This window comes from Anguilla rostrata, chromosome 1 (assembly GCF_018555375.3).
Source record: "Anguilla rostrata isolate EN2019 chromosome 1, ASM1855537v3, whole genome shotgun sequence".
NCBI classification, from domain to species: Eukaryota; Metazoa; Chordata; class Actinopteri; order Anguilliformes; family Anguillidae; genus Anguilla; species Anguilla rostrata.
This window is the reverse complement of record NC_057933.1, coordinates 54,004,246-54,022,052: the sequence shown is the minus strand read 5'-3', so window position 1 is coordinate 54,022,052 and position 17,807 is coordinate 54,004,246. Positions and strand designations below refer to the sequence as shown.

Below are 17,807 nucleotides of genomic sequence, written 5' to 3'. Positions count from 1 at the left end.
CAATGAAAGCATGTTTCACCAAACGGGGCGTTCCTCGCAGCCAATTGAGGGGACTCGTTACTCCCAGTTATAGGTGAAAATACGCGTTTTCTAATACGAGTCTATTTTGTGAATAGCCTTGTATTACAAAACGCGTATTTTTTAAAATCACAGAAGTGTAGAACAACTTTTACTCCCTATTAAAGTTAGCACCAACAAATAGTACGTCATAAATTAACGCTTATATTTTTGATGTTATCCATCTGAAATGCTGTCTTTAAAGCCTCTTAATCTCTTTTTTCCCCTTTCACTGTGTGTTTGTCTGGGTTTGTGTGCGTGCGCGTGCGTGCGTGCGTGCGTGTGTGTGGGGGGAGCGCGTTTATGTAGGTTTTCATTATTAATCGAACATGGGACTGTAAAGTTGGTTTTAAAATGTATATAAAGGAAAGATCATAGATCATAGACACATTGAATTTTACTTCGAGGCGGGCTAGGGGTGGTCTTGGAATCTTAAGACCAGTTTGTGCGTTTGGTGCGTGTTTTTATATCACTGAGGTAAAATGGAGGCTGAGCTCATAATGAAAACGCGGGATTTTAAACGTTTTCTTGCAGCGTATACCTAATTGTTTTAATCAAATAAACGCTACAGAAGAGCCTAATTGCAGACTGTACAGTATAATTCGTCTACTCAAATCGCTATGTCCTGTCGTTCATTCAAAAATGTCATAACCTAGATTCACATTTGAAGCATAAAGTAGCATGAACAACAACGAACAACTAAAATAAAAAAAATATTTAGTCGAAGCTTAACCAAAATGCTGAACTAAATTATAAGGTATGCATACAAAATTCGACAGAACGTTTAATGAATGGACAGTGTGTGACTTCAGTTATCCTTTTATTGAATCAAATGATGTTTTGTCTCGCAGCACAAGTCGGAAATCTTTCCTCGTTTAAAAAGCCCGCGTAATGCGGTTGTGTACGTGTACTTAAGCAATTTATATGTGCGCATCGGCCGGTATTTTTTAAACTCGAATGGCTGATGGTTCTTCACAGGAAATGAATGAGTCGATAATATCTGACACTGGTGTGCAGTCCCCTGGGCTTGGACTGAGTTCTGCGAGGCTCTTTACCGCATCTTCAAAAACAGAATTCAAGAGCGGGTGGGGGGTGCGGGCTGGGGTTGAACGAGGGGGATTCCGGAGGGTGTGCTTTTGGGGAGGTGTTCTGCGAATCCAGCCTTTTTTTAATCAGATAAAGTAATTTATCTCCTCCGCATTACATGCCAGCCCAACGTACCATAATAAAAGAAACTTTAAATCTCTGCGACATTGCGTAATGTAATTGCTATTATTTAGAGTTATCAATTACATTTTAATAAAGTATATTTGATATAATTGATCATATATACGTTTTTTAAATTTGCGCTATAATCTGACATAAGGTACAAAAAACCTTTTTAGGAAGAAATCAGTGGAAACACAGCGACAGATATTCATATTTCTAGACTAGCTTAATTTAGATGTGTTCTGTTCAAGTCGGTGTGTTGTTTGTGGACATTTCGCTTTTTAGATTTTGTGTAGTTTTGTTTGTTTTATTTATACATCAGGAGTGTGCTTTAATGTTTTCCATGTTTTGTTTGCTGTCTGAACCTCAAATTTGGCTTTGTTGAAATAACTTACATAAAATTTACGGTTGAAGACTGCAAAGGAATTTCAGGATTTAGATCTTCTGCTTCACTTGCTAGATTGTTTTAGTTTCTTTTTTACCCGTTTCGGTGTCGTTCCAAAGGTCCAGCCTTCTCTTTTCCCCCTCATTGGATGAGATGTTACGCTACCGCACTGACTACGACCGAGGAATTAAGTGGTTGAGAAAAATGCAAAGGGTACCTTTAAATAATAACCATATAGGTCTATATAAATATAGCTAATGAATGGCCAATACTCGGGTTATAACGGGAGTCTAACAATGCTGGCATTCTTTTTTTAACATTCCCCCAATGTAATCATCAGTATGATTTGTAAACGTAGGTTATTGTGTAAACTAATGCGATATCTCTTTTAACAGTAGTCTATTTGGTAACATCAGAAACTAACCCCTTGTTGGTCGGTCAGTCACATCATGCAATGTGCGGGAAAAGTTTTTTTTTTTTTTTGGGGGGGGGGGGAGGGGGGGGCGGCGCTGGCCAGCGTTAATTTTTGCATCGGAAGAATTAGATTTTCATGATGCTATACTTTTACGTTACCCTATCTCCAGAATGCCTTATAGCCGAGTTGTTTTGAAATTATGCTAATCTGTCGGTAAGTAATCTATCAGTTTTCCTCCCTAAGAGAATGGGTCCGTGAAGTCTTTACACAGTGAAGACACCTCATTTAACCTTTGTCTCTCTAGAAATGTAATTTCATCTCGTAAATCCTCGCAGCAACTCTAATGCAATATGCTGGGTTCGTGTATTAGCACGATGTTTCATTTGTAGCCTAAATTAAATATTTCGTTTTTTCAGTTGCTATTTTTTAAATTATTTTTTTGGTCACGTAAAATGATGTGTAATCTCTCTCTCGCTCTCTCTCTCACACACACACACTCACACACCAAAGCCTATTACATATCACATTAAGGTCTGCTGTTGACAAGATTTGAGGAATGCTAACGAAGAAGGGCAATTCGAGATAGATTAAAAGGGTTTCAATAAGAGGTTCATTAGGATACAGAAGTTCTGTTTGGCAATCCTGCTATTTTTAAAAGCTATAGCCTACCCTAAGTTAACGGAAGATTCGTTTTAGCAGCTCAGTGGATTGTTTTGGTGAAGGATTTGCGAAACGACGATTGGCTGCCAGCCTTTGCTCTAGACCTTATCCCTCCCCTCCCCTTTCAAGGATTCGAAGTGAAATTAGTAGCAAGAAAGCATGTAATTGACACAGTCACGTGTGCACGGGGGCCAGAGAGAGAGAGAGAGAGGGAGAGAGAGAGAGAGGGGGGGAGAGAGAGAGAGAGAGAGACGGAAAAATCAAAAGAGGGTAAGCACGCTAGACCATGCGAGCTAAATTTGTGATCGCTGGAAATCGGGATGTTCGATTGATGCAGAAGACCACATTCTTTCAAGGAGAAAGTTTTCATCTCAGAAGTTCGGAACGGAGGGTCCGCGGGAAAACATGGCCGAAGGTTACTTTATAATTCCACATTTCTCCTTTGATTATCGCGTTTGCTTTACTTTTTTAACCTGATAGCACAGGCTGTGCTAAGCTATTGTTGTAGATCTACTAAATGTTAGCCTATGTACCGCCCCCACTGATTCACATATGAAAAGATGTCTTGATGTATTGTTCGAGTTGTTTGTGTGTGATATATGGTAGTTTTGTGGTCTAGGCGGGGAAACGTGTGTACACCTGCCCTTCGAGTTTGATAGAAAGTTATTTCAGTGGATGTATGTTGGAAAATAACGACACTTGCATGTGCCAGAGTAAATTGTGCAATGTCTCTGGACTCTGTGAGCCGCGTTGAAGATGAAGTAGGCTACTTACGTAGGCTAATATTTTGATCTTTCAAACTAGGAGTTTCGACCAATCCCATGTCTGCAATACGCAATGACCTTTTTGTAATTATATCCAAAAACTGTTTGTTTAACATGGACGATGGACGCTCCAGAGCGGACAGTGGCAATCGGTAAAATACCCAGCTCTCCGTGTGCGATTTAGCTGAACTACACTGTAAAGGGGCGCAGCAAGAAACCACGCGCGCAGCATTTTCATTGATAAGACTTGGTTATAAACAGCTTTTTAAATTTGATTTCAGGAGGGGCGGGTAAGGGTGGCGGAGAAGACCCCGGGAAGTCGCCCGAGCAGGAAGAGGGGGCGCAGCCCCCGGTTCTGCACGGAGCGGGCCATTGCAAATGGTTCAATGTGCGGATGGGGTTCGGATTTATATCAATGACCAGCCGCGGGGGAAGTCCGGTGGATCCCCCTTTGGATGTGTTCGTACACCAAGTAAGTCCCCCCCCCCCCCCTCCGTATAAATAAAAATTATGTATTGGTTTTGGGGTGTTCTCTTCGCCGTAGTGGGAACGAAGCCCAAGTCACTGGTGTTGTTATCGTTGGTTAGGCGTAACGTTGTAGCTAAATGGTTCTCGTGAAGATACACAGTAGGCTACATGGTGGTTGTAGCAGGAAACCTGCGATGTTTTTTTCAGTGTAACTGTAGTTCATATAGCCCCAAGAGTGTTGAAATAAAACGAGTGCGGCGTGTGTGTGTTTGGATACGGTTGGAATTAGCCTATGTGCTTATATACACACGCACTACTAAATAATCTATTAATCGATTATACTATAGCAATGGTCTAAGAGCATGTGCACGTTTCACAATTCATGGAGATCGTTTACTTTGGTCCTCATGGGGCAAACTCTTATCCTGCGTGAATTAGTCCACATTAAATTGTGTTGTTTCCGCAGATAAGAAAATGTGAGACTATTAATATATAGCATACACTTGACGTTTCTGTTATGCTGCGTTCATTCATAGCACTTGATAGCATGTCCGAAATATTTTACCACACTTCCAAAAAAGCTCGTGTGGTAGGTTACTTTGTTTCGATCTTAAATTCATACAAGAGCCTTAAACCAAGTTTAATCTATTTTTTGACAGTGGTGTGTAAAAGCGTTTGCATTCACTCATTCTTACTGTTAAATCGGACACCTACTTGCTCCTTTGGTTTGTGGAAACAATTTCCTGATGGCTGTGTCTTTAAGAGGATTCAGCTGAATTTACAGAACTTTGTTTTCGTCTTTTTGGAGGGATGATCTGAAGTACACTATTGTCAGATTCGATTAAGGAACTGCTGTTCCCTCTTCTTCTCCATCTTTGAACCATGACTGTGTCGTTAAGTTTCCCTTTACGATCCCATAAAGCTGCTTTATAGATGAAGGACGAGAGAGGAAAGGGAGCCTATTGTTAAAACTTGTTTTTTGGTCTCTAGGAAAATTACGTTCAGTAAGTCTCTTATTGTGATTTAAATCTTGGTGAACGCACTGTTTCTGCGCAAAGGAGATTTTTAAGGCGACACTTGTTTTGAAGTTGTTGTGTCTTCAGTTTTGTTTCCGTTCTAGACACAGTCGCACTTAAACTGTTGCTGAAAGGTGTGTGCTTTACAGCGACTGAAAGGGCGCGAGGCGGGCTGCAAAACACGTGGAAATAAACAAGTAGTTTCGGTTGTAAATTTTGGTAGTTAATCTGAACTAGCAAACACTGAAATGTAATCGAACCGAAAAAGCCACTGGTTTTGAAAACAGGCAACGCGAGGAGGCCAAAGTGAGTTCAAATCACGGTGGGGAAGTACTAAAATGTTTGATGCGTTCCATAGCTAACCATAGGTCTGATTTTAAACGGCTACATTGGAGAAGTTGTTAAGAAGTAAAAAATGGACTGTTCGTTTAATAATGCAGTAATTAATTTTAATTGTGTAAGGTTATCGAATGCTTGTAGGCCTACTCCCAAGGTAGTAAGGCTGCCGTGAAAGGAAATGACCTGTTTTGAAAATATAAGGCCAAGTTAGACCATTAAAAAGTTAAGAGAGGGTTAACTTGCAAACTGTTGACTGTGTTGCTCCTGTTCTGTGTGGGCAGAATAACGTCACTTAAATGCTTAGGGAAAGGGGCCGCATCTTGTTGTGGTAAGGCTTCCACAGCATTAATATGATTTGGTTATGAAGCCATAATCTACTGACTTTGTTTTGTTTTTAAACTGAAATTAAACACAAGTAAATATTTCAGAGATTACATATTAACCTTGATCACTAAATTGATTGTCTGCAATGAAAACAATAATTTTACTTGCTTATTTCATTAATGTGGTGTCTAATGTAGTAACATTACTTATTTTTGTGTGAATATTGTGAGCTGTTAGAGTACAGGTGACTGAGCTGCACTAATCAAAGAGAATTACGTGGAGAACAAACAAACAATCAGGACCAGAACAGTTACATGCGTTGGGTATTTGTAGTAAGCAAAGAAGCATTGTTACTGATTTGTTTGGTATATTTACTTTAGATTGGATTTGTGTGTTATAACAATGGAAGGGAACATTCATTTGATATTTTGTTGTATTGTCGTCACTCTGAACTAGCCCATGCATTATACGTTATGTCTGCCCTCACTTGCACTTTACCAGTAATTGACCAGAACCAGTCGGCGCATTTCAATTTTTGGTCTAAATGTTTACACTCTGTTTGGTTCTCATTAGCTTAGCTTCCTTGGCCCTGTTGTGGTTGAGGTTTAAAGAGTGTGTATCAGATTTTGGAATCTGCAGGTCCCAATTACAGTCCTCAGTTTTGTTTGGTCCAGTGCCATGTGACATTTTATCAACTGGGGGCTGTATACTCACAACCATATGCTGATTTGATATATCTAATACAGTTCACATTGATTCAGTGTTTGTGAGAACCAGAAGTGTTTTTGGTTCTAAATTGTGATGGAAAATGTAATGTGTACGTTTTTTAAAATTCTTTAAAAGGTCCTCCTTTTTGTGATATATACATTTACAAAGTTATGCTGTGGTGTTGTTTTTTTTCCTCTGACGTTTAATATTTTAAAATGCATGCAATCTTCAGTAAGTAAAATCTATGTTAAATATCATTCATTTTAGGAATTGATGATTGTTGTTTGGCTTTTACTTAAAAAAAAAAAAAAAAAAAAAACATGGCACACCTTGTTCTGTTTTTGGCTGTTAGGTTTGATTTCATTAGTTTAAGAAACCAATTCATAGAAACAACTAATATCCATGTATTTTAAAGTTTTTGCTATTATGAAAGTATTATTAGTATGTATTTGTATCATAATTATAAATATCATAAGGTAAACATCAAAGCAGGTTTTGAAATTATCTATTGAAAAAAGTTGATACCATGTGGCTCTTGAGAAAAGGTTGAATCAAATGGATGGCTATTCTGGGTTGTGTCTAATGTGTTTTTGTTACCACAGCCAATTCTGTAAATGGCAAATTGTTGGAAAATCAATTTGTGTGACGGACACTAGCTTTGAGTACCTGTTCTCACTTTCTCTAAGTAACTTTTTCACTTTTTTTGAGTCATTTTTTAAATTTCAGGAACCAAGAAATTTTTTTAACAGGCATTTTTATACTGGGTCTATTTGAGTAGTACATGAAAAAAAGAAATTAATTTGTGGAAGAAAACAGTGAGGTTTGTTTTCCATACCTATGATTTAAATAAACAGTTTACTATGGTATATATGTGGTGTTGGGGAAGCTTTTTTCTTCTCGTTTTTTTGCCTACCCCCACGCCCTTCAAAGGCTTTTGGTAGCTAAAACACATTGTTTCTGTTTGGGGGGTTGGGTCTGATGGAGAGGGGGGCGCTGCCCTTAGTTAGTGTTTGTGTGTGAGATTTGACCAAGCTGGACGAAAGAGTAAAGAAAGGCAGTGGGCTTGAAAATGCTTTGATGATGGTCTCTGGGTCCTCCTGACCATTGCGTCCCCCCAGGGCAAGACACACACACACACACACACACACTCTATCTCTCTCTCTCACACACTCACACTTTCTCTCTCTTTTTCTCTCTCACATGCACTCACACACACACACACACATTCTCTTTCTCACACACTCACATTCACACACACTCATACATACACAATGTATCTAGTATCGACTTAATTCCCCTCCCCCAGGACCTCTGTTTATGAATCTATGGAGAAAAAAAATCAAATCCTGAAAAATACTATGTTTTTTCTCCCCCTGTCTAATTCACCTCAGAAGGCGGCTCTTGTTCTTTCGAGAGACAGTGCTGGTGGCCTAATTAACCTGTGCATTTGGCAACACGTTCAACTTAGCAAGCAGACGGCTGAGGTGTAATATCCTGATTTTGGTGACATGTGGAAAGGGGAGACTTCCAGGGCAGGGTTTGCACCAGGTTTCGGTGTTGTGCCAGGGTTGGGTCCCCCCCTCCCCCAGAATAACCCTGTGCGTTTGGTGTTTTTCCCTCAGGCTCCAGGGCTCTCCTCCCCCTCCTCCATTCAGCTCTTGTGAATGGGGCAGGAATTTGCTGTAGCCGGGGGAGAGCTCGGCTCGCTGGCCCTCTTGATCAGACTGGGGGAACCAAGGGTCAGGTCCGATCACTTCCTCTGACCAGCCCAGCTCTGATCCTGTGTGTGTGTGTGTGTGTATGTGTGTGCACATTTAATATTTGTGTGTGTGTGTACGCACGCGCTGTGGACATCTGGTTTTGTGTGCATGAGTAGTAGTAGTAATAATGTGTATACATATGTACATGTAGTATTTATGTGTGTGTATACTCACACACTGGACATCTGATTTTTGTGCATGTGTGTGTAGTAGTAGTGTGTTTGTATGTACGTATGTATATGTAGTATTTGTGTGTGCTTGCTCTGTAGATATGTGGTATTATGTGTGTGTGCTGTGGACATTTTGCTTTTCTGTGTGTGTATGTACGCGTAAATGGTTTTGTGTTTGTGTACACACATGGCTCTGTGTTTGTGTGTGTGTGTGTGTGTGCATGCAAGCAAGTATGCATTTGTGAAAGAGAGCGACAGAGAAAAGTGCTTTCCTGTTTTTCTGTCCTGAAAATAATGTAGAGCTTCTCTGCTTAAACAGAAAATCACTGGAGTGTTAGGATTCAGAGACACTGTTGGATTTTTATAACTGAGTACTGTTGGGGTTTCTTCCTTCCTTCATCTCTATATCTTCATTCTAATGTCACCATGCTGCTTTTTGTAGCTTTAGCATATTGTGCTGGCATAATCAGCAAGTGTCCTGATGATTTTTTAAAAAATATGTTCAAACAGTGGACAGGGCTGGAAAACCTGGGATTTGTGTGCAATTCAGTAGAGTAAATCTCCAGATGAATGGTTAGAATCTATGGTTTCTGAGTCTCTGTGGTATTAGCATGCAGTTGTATTGGGATTGCAGCCAGCTCCCATCTCATACAGGTTTTAATTTTAAATTTCCTGTATTTTTTTTAGCTCAGCAATGGCACTATTTGCATGTGTGCGTGTGGTATTTGTGTGCGGTCTTGGAGAGGGGACTTGTCAGTGGTCCCATTAAGCATAAATAGGTGACTGTAGACAAAAGGAAGGCTGGTGCTTTTTTTTTTTTGGAAATGAGGTCCTAATTGTGAACTTGGTGGGTCAGGGCTATTGCCTTGTTCTTTGGATTTTCCCCTTAGTACCCCCCCCTCCAAAAAAAACAAAAAAAAAAAACAAAGATTTATTTATTTGCTTGCATGTATGCGTGTGGTGTAGTTTTGGGGTTTTTAAGGGAGTTTTCCATTTTTTCCCTCCTTCTCCAGTGTGTTGGGGGGTTAAAGTGGGCCCCTGTTGAGATTAAGCCCCAGCCTGTTTCACCGTTTGGCATGCAGGCCCCACCCTTCTGTGGATAGCTAATGCCAGGCTTTGTTTCTCCTGCAGAAGGGCTCCATTTTTTTCTTTTCCTTCAAAAGTAAGAAAAAAATTCTAGCTTCTGGTCACATGACTTCCTGTGGTGAGTCATCCATAAAGGCTGGGAATGATTCTTATAGAAAAGAGAAGAGCAACCATTGGCAGATCTCTAAAATGAATGTCTGTGGGCAAGTGCAAAAAACACGCTGTTTCGTTTCAGTGGTGAAGTGCAGTGGTCATGCAGGGGTGTTTACAAAAAATGGTTGAGATGTACATAAATTATTACTGAGGTGTGTGTGTATGTGTGTGTGACTGTGCGCACGCGTGCGTGTGTGAACACTTGCGTCTGTAAAATATGTTGATTGCATTCTTGGGTGACTTAAAAAATACCCTCCCGCTCCCAAAAAAAATTAAATATGAAGGTTTAAAATAATTTACAGGGATCTGGGAAGGAAATGAGAAATGCGTTTGTTTATAAACGGTACTGGTATACTCAGCTTGGTGAATCGTCAAAACTGTAAAGCACAAGAAGCAGAGATTTGGAGCACAGGATTACTCTGTTGAGATGCATATATTCGGCTGAATTTTTGTGGAATGAAATGAAGCTGCTCAGTGACTAAGACCTGAGTAACAGGAAGGCATGCTGGCTTTTCAGGATAACGGAACTACCTGGTGATAGGGTCTAAATATGGAAAGAACGAGTCATCTCTGGCATTTTGTATCACAGACAGATTTTTTTTAAAAGCAGGAGCCATTTGAAGCCGTCAATTAAAAAAATAGTTCAAATTATGACCGCAACTGTGTAAATGAAATAATTTTGTTACAGCCTTTATATATGAGGTGCTTGACGAAGACCGGTATTTCAAATGTTAGCTTGTGTTTAAGGATGTGCTGAGAGAGATGTTTAATTTCTAACTGTTTACAGTGGCACAACAGGTTGTGGGAACTGGTTTTAAAGTCTAGAGGGAAAAGATTTGCATTTTGTTCATAACCACACAAATCTCTTGTGATTTGTAGTGCACAAAAATTTTCATTTAAATTTAAAACCTCAGTTTAAAAAAATACTATGCAGTCAGTATATAAAGGTTACCATATTGTGTGTAATGTTTGGTATATTGTACTCTGTCATTTTAAAGTTAATATTCTGAATACCATTATTTCCGTTTCAAATACATTTCGAAACAATTCAAATGCAGCCATTGTTGTGTTTTGAAGGGTATGAATCATGAAGTTTTTTAAGCACTAATGTCTGTGTGTGCTGTGACATTGACTGGTAATATTAAAACTAATTTTTAAAAAATGGGCATGAATAATTTTGTACCGTAATGTACAGAAGAGCCCCCCCCCCCCCCCCCCAACTAATTCTTATGTACCTGAAGGCTGGACCAGGCTTGTCAGTTAGTCGCTTTCTGGCACAGTGCACACTGTTTGGCTGTAGCCACAGGTTTGCAAATTTTTAATTTGTGGCACAGCAAATATAACAATTTCTATGAAAGGAACCAGAACCTTTGTGCAATTATGTGCTTTATTTTACATTTTTTGTGGTCTCACCTTTTAGCTTCTGTTTTTTATTCTCATTGAGTGACACACTGTTGGAGCACATTAAATCCAGAAAAAGGTTGAAAAAAGTCTTCTCTTTGAGCTGTGTTAGTAAAATAGCCACCTGATGTGTTTTTCTGTGCTTTCTCTATTTGGGCTGCTGCTCCTGCTGCTGCTGTGGCTTACTAGTGGTTATCTCACTGTTTTCCACAGTGTAGATGTTGGCTCTCTTGTATCACAGATTATAGGCTTGCGATTGGGAGGGGGGGGGGGGGGGTTCATGGTGGGGGAGGGTGAGTGTCGGTGTGGGTCCGTAGGTTGGAGGGTCGGCTTTCTGCCTGCGACCCCAGATTTCTGAGGCTGACCCTTGGGGGCGTCAATCAAATCAGGTTTTTGTTCCTTGGTGGTGATAAGGAAACGTTACTCCGCTGGAGCCGATTCTAATGAGCTGTAGGCATTTCTATGAGCCTTCCCCTTTCTTCTGCTCCTCCTCTGCTCGGTAAGCTAGCCCCTCCCCCTCCAGGCCCCTCCTTCATTTTGTTTTCCTTTTTGCCAGTCCTCTGGTCGTGCCCTCTCTTGACCCTGCTGTGTAAACTGAAACTACACAGGACATCCGAGGGGGTCAGAGCAGGCTGAGGGGTTTGGGGGTTTTGGTTTGTGGGGCTAAAATGCAGCTCCTTAGATGGGTGAGCTGGGGAGGACACGACCGAGTCCTTCAGCACACTGACACAAATACTCACTCAGATGCACACCAAAGCAGTATGCTTCACATTATTCCCTTTCATGCTGGCCATGCTTTTTCCTCTTCTGCTTGTGTAACATTACCTGAAACAACCGCCATCAAATTCTGTGCTGGAACTTGGCTCTTTTTTTGCCTGTTTTTTATTTTATTTTTATTAAATGTTCTGTTTTATTCAAGGATTGTGTTTATAAAGTGACTGTCTGAAAGGGTTTATAATTAATTTAAGCACAGAGTATGAAATTTGGACACTTCAACCCAAGTAGCTTGTGGAAAGATTTTCTATGAATGTAGAATGGGTCTTTATTTTCATACTTAATAAAATTGTAATCTTTGCAGTATCCTGTTTTGAAATTTTCAGAGTAAATATCTGTTCATTTCTAACATTTACTAGTGCTTTGCCTTTAATAGAATAGAAATGTATTAGAATTGAAAAAATATATGGATTAAAGTGATTACTGCTAAAATATGCAGTTCCTGCTGCCTCCATCACATGCCATTCCCACTGGAAGAAGGGTGGGGGTTGATTTTGAACCTGTGAACTTTGACCTGGAAATGAAAGCTCACTCATATGAAACAGGGAAGTGGTCTCTGAAGTGAGAGGAAGTTCCTGCTGGGTGCCCCTCAGTCAGAGATGAGAGACTGAGACGGCACCTCTCAGCGCATGTTGGAGTCTTTATGTCCATATTGCTGTGCAAATAATGCTGATCAGTTATTTGTAAGTAATAAAATAATACTTTTGGATAGTGTATAGATACAAAAGAATTGTCTCTCCAACGCCTTCAGTTTCTGTATTTCTAGAGTAGTGTGCTCGAACAAGAGTCCCATTGGCCTGTGTTTGATATATAATGGCTCACAATTGCTCTCAGCAAGATTTGAATGAATTGAAAGGTTTATGTTGATCCTTGCTCTTTATACTAAGAGTGTCTGCTAAATAGCAGCAAAGTGACTAACAAATTTAGTCTTTATGTTTTAATTTGACTTGTGTTAAGATTGATTTATTTCAGTATACTAAAAAAAACACTGATAGTGATAGTGTTTCACACCTAGAACAGGGAATTTTAGATTTATGCTGCTGTTGAAGGTTTATGCAAGTCTGTGTTGTTTGACTTGAAGGCTGTATTCTGTGTGTCTGAAGCGGTGGGATTTGAAGCCATAATGCATGCAGACAACCCAGTTTGTGCTTGCATGCATGTCCCATTATTGGTTTCCGTGAGCCCCTGTTCTGTATGTAAAATGAATAGTGTAGAGTTGTGCTGAAAGATTATTATTATGATTAAAAAGATAATAATAATTATTTTATAATAATAATAATAATAATAATGATGATGATGAAGTTTTATAAAACAGTCCTATACAAAGTACCCAAAGAGGGGGAAAAGTTTCAGCAGATGCATCAAAAAGAACACTTAACAAGCCATAACCAGCACGATTTTGGGATTACAATGTGTCTGAAAAGAAACTGCTTTTGGTTTTAGTTAACATCCTCTATTTTCTGAGACCCTGATTTTATGAGCAATAACAACTGTAACAAAATGTAATGACAACACCTCTGAAATTAGCAATGATGCTGCTAATGTTAATAATAATGGCGTTGGTTAAGACACTTTCACACTATATTGAATACTAAAAAATGGACCAATAGTGTCAATAGGCTAAAAAAATAAAGAAATGAAAGTAATATGAATATAACTCATTTCTAAAGGCTGACAGGTTTGCGTTCCTTTTTATCATCCTTTTCTGAGTATCGCATGGAACCACTTCCACCCCTGCAGTTTCATGGCCCTGCGGTTTAAAATGAATCCATTTTGCAACTCTGCTTTGTTTCCATCAATTTTCCTTGCACATGTATTATTTAATTACGTTCTCTGTGGAAGGCACTGTAATCGTAATATTCAAGCACTGGATTTGCATTTAAAAGAAAATACTAAATGAACTCAATGTTATATTTTTCACTATGTTACCTGAATTAAAATTATTTTTGGTTCAAATATTTTCATTAAAGAAACTTCAGCTATAGTTTAAATGCTTGATTTGCCTAATAATATTAGAAAACACTATGTTTCTTTTATTGTTTAAAGGAATATTCAAAAGCAAGGATCCAGTTTTACATTTGCTTCAACAAATGTGATGACTGCGATCAAGCCAACCGTTATTAAAGTATTATTTCTGTGATACAACAGGAATATTTTTAGTCTCTAAAAGATTAAACTTCACCTTAGTGCGTTCACAATAACCAAGTTAATATTTAACAAACTCTGTGTTTCGACACCATTGAAAGGACACATTGCTTTTGTCATTGGCTGAAGCCTCTTCCCGGTTGAATGTGTGCACTTCCCAAGCACTCCCTTGGAAAAGTGTGATTACATGGTTTTCTGTAAAAAGCTACATCTGCAGTTTTACTCTCTTGAGCAGGTTTCTATTATTATCAGTCAAAGCTTCTCACCGAACCAAAACCTCACTCTGATCACAGCTGATTTTAAAGCAACAGATCAATGTTAATGTTGTATTTTATTTTATTTTTCAGAGGTATGTGAGAGTTACGTAGATATAAATGCAATAGGTTGTAAATTTTCTTTCCTAAGGAAAGTTAGTTAATAAAAGTAGTATCGCAGTGAACAAATAAACCACTGAGGTTTATGGAATTGTGTATCTTTATAAAAACCTGTGATTTAATAACCTTAAGTGGCGCAAGCTATACAATTTAAAAAATAAAAGTAGGGAAAACATGTTACAAAGTACTACTAAAAGCCAATAGAATTGTCATGTACAGTGGGTTTATAAATACCTGTAATGCTCTGAAGGCATAGTGTTCACACCGGTGGAGGAAAGGGCTCTCCCGACATTCTGCTTCCCACCCCTTAATCCTTTCCATCTCAGTGGAAGCAAGGCCATCACCCACCCAACCCCCACCCTACCAAAAGAGCCAAAATGGCTCCTGCCAGCAAGTAGCTGTAAGCCCAGATCTGTTACAACAGAGCTATGAGATCAGGGAAGCACAGAACGCCACAGAAGCAGAGCTCACGTCAAGTAGTGAAACTGAACTTTTCCTACTGAGTTGGTAATAATCACACAAACTGTAAGGTGTGACTATACTGTGTTTTTGTGTCCTTTTTATTTTTTAAAGAAAAGAAGCTATATGCTCTTGTTAACTGCATTCCTCATTTCTTAAGGACGGTATGTGAGGTGATAGATCTTTTAAAGATATTTTTTGTTATGAGCTGTCTGCTGCTGTGCTCTCCTAATTGCATTTTATATGCAGACTATGAATTCAGCTGTGAAATTATTGATTTGGGACTTTTTTAGTGGATATTTTTTGTTGTAGTTGTTTTGAGTTTCTGAGGAAGAGAGGAAATATTAGTTTTTTCATTTATTGATAAAATCATACGATAGAGACCCAACTAATTTTGAATCTATCTTTATTTTCTTGCGTTTATAAATACCGGTTTACAAAATTCCCATAATCTCATTTTTATTAAATTTTTCTTAAGTAAACTAGCTATGGAGGAAGAGCATTTGATGCATATTCAAGATTTGTGTCACAAATGCCTATTTTGGGCCATTTTGGCTCTATAGATTTAATGTTTAAGATCATTATATTTTAACCATGCACTGTACCTCCAGCATTTTATATCGTAATTCTTATAGGATGATGGTAATAATTCTGTAAACTATTTTTGAATTTTTTTGCTGAAAACTATAGATTAAATTTCTAAGTACTTTTTTTGAGTTTATCATCTTTTGTTAGGTTGTTCTCTCTATGACAGAGGCAGAAACATTCTGGTGCTTTTTGAACTGCAGGCTATTTTATGTTACGGGGGAGTGGGGAGCATATCTTATAATGGACATGACAATTTTTTTGAAATGTTGGCACATATATGTTAAGAACATACACTGACAACATATTTCTCCCATTGTAAAATTTAAGCAAACACAATGATATAAATTTGCCTCTTGCCTAAAACTACAGAGGGTATCCATCACTACATCAAGACTGGACTTGACTACCCTGGGGGTCTTTGCCTCAGCTACATGAGCTGGACAGCTTTTCAGTTTACTGACAGCTCCCTGCAGGATTTTCTTTAGCTAATTTCTGCTCATCTCCATCTTGTTCTACTGAGAAAAGTCTATGCAAATTGTTTTGCAGTTCACTCTGTCTGTGCCTTTTTTTCCCACGGCGCGCAGGACTGCCTGCCGCCGTGGGCTATGCGTGGAAAATTGTGGTCACTCACTCGCTCACTCACTCACGGACGATCTGAGAGGGACGTTTGGTACATGTTAGTGTTTCGCCTACTTTAGTTAACCTAGTTAGCGTGTACCACCAATACCGATGTATAGACACACGGAGGACAACAAATAACATTACAGAGGTGAGGACATGCCATAGCTAGCTATATAGTTAGCCAAGTTTTACTCATGACACTTTGTGCAGATGCACCGTGGGTCTGGATGGTTTTGTGCTTGTTGATTATAAAAACCTCAAAGGTTCAAATGAATGTATAAACTTTTAAGAACATTCAAATAAATGATACTGCCATTTGTACCTTTGAAAATGGCAAAATCTGAGAATTAGGAAAAATTAAATTCTATTCATTTTTGAGGTAAAAAATTACACCACAAGTTATTTGGTTTAAATACAGCAAGGGCTTACTCACTAATGCACAAAGCCAGTGATTGCTCTGCATTTAGAATTCATTTTTATTGATACAATATTAGTTTTTATGCAAATGTTTTTCTTTTTTTGGCTTGGCTGAAAATGGTGTGAAGAACTTTGTGGATTTGTATGTGCCATGTTTTAAATAGCCTTGTACTAATTTCCCCTTTGGTGTTTTCCTTAACTTAAGGTTGTACTTAGTCCTGGGTTGTTGTTTATAGTGTACTTGTTATAACAACAACTAGTGTTGTTGTTATAGTTTGAATATTTTGGGACATTTATTGGCAGTGTTTGTCGTGGCGTTTTTTTATTGGTGGATTTGTTTCATAATGGACTGATGCCTGAGTCCTGTTGGTCAGATAAAGGTACTGAGAAAGGGGTTTGTTTAACCTTGTGGAGGGTGACTATTTGTATCGCCAAACAAGAAAAAATATCTCTGGAATGATTTGCGATTGGCCAGGAAGCAAGCTGTATATTTCCAAATTAAGTTTTTTTGTTTGTTAAATTATTTTTTAAATAATAAAATAATATAGGTAATAGATTTTTGTATTCCTGATGGATGTAGTCAATATGGGTGGAGTGGTGAAGTTGGAAGGGAGGACCGATCAGTGCTACTGTTTTCTCTTGCATATATCAGTATGCAGGGTGTCTGGTATTTCTACTTAATTTTATTGTGTAATATATGTCCAGTTTGATCAAGAAAGTAAGGTTGGTTTTTTTGTATATTGTCTGAGTGATGAATATGTATGAAGATGAAAATGTATCTGGAGTTTAAACAAAAGAAAATGGATTTGCTGATTTCCTAAAATAGCCTCTACAAGCACTTATTTCAGGTGTCAGTTACGCTAAGCTGTGTTCAGTATGCTTGTATCTAAATAATCATTTTGGGGTCATGTTAAAATTCAATAATGCAAAAGGTCATCAAGAAGTCCTCAATGTATCCAAGTTCTTCAGCATTAATATGCATATTTTATTGCAATAACAGTTAATTAATTTGTCACAATGATCTTCAGTTGGTCTGAAAGTTCATGTTTTTAAGCAATGTGTTTTTAAAAATATGAAAATTATCATGGACTTAAACAAAAAATGACTCTTCTCATCATAAATTATTAATTGTCAATTTTAAACTACAAAGGGATACTTATGTGAGCTGACATTATTCTCCGTTAATCATGAGTAAATGTATTTTTTTATTTTGGCTACTTGTCATGTTGTGGCCTAATTAATGCAGTAATACATTTTATTAAATCCAGCATAAAATATTTTTTGGGAAAAATCTATTAAAGCATTATAATTTATAATGTGTTGGGAATTAGCTTCTGTATTTTTTGCTTTTCTACAGAATTGAACAGTGTAATTTCAGCAATTCTAGCAGGTATGTCGATGGTGAGCTATACCATTACAAATGACTAAACGGTTTTACTTGGTTCTCCATAATTTTATTTTTGTTTTTCAGTGGGATACACATGAAAAGAGGTGTTTAGTATATTAAATGCCAG

General features: G+C 38.3%; 1 protein-coding gene across 3 annotated transcripts in view; it reads left to right on the top strand.

Moving 5' to 3' along the window:
* The window catches only part of LOC135259050 (protein lin-28 homolog B-like), a 47,796-nt gene that overhangs the window by 8,549 nt on the left and 21,440 nt on the right, over positions 1 to 17,807 (top strand). The window contains exons 1-2 of one of the 3 annotated variants that reach the window (XM_064342927.1): positions 2,873 to 3,141; positions 3,772 to 3,962. In XM_064342927.1, the coding sequence (XP_064198997.1) occupies positions 3,132 to 3,141; positions 3,772 to 3,962 (201 nt within the window). In that variant the 5' untranslated portion in view covers positions 2,873 to 3,131. Of the gene's footprint in view, positions 1 to 2,872; positions 3,142 to 3,333; positions 3,643 to 3,771; positions 3,963 to 17,807 lie in introns of those variants that run through there. The other 2 variants (XM_064342918.1, XM_064342908.1) reach the window with 2 other exon arrangements.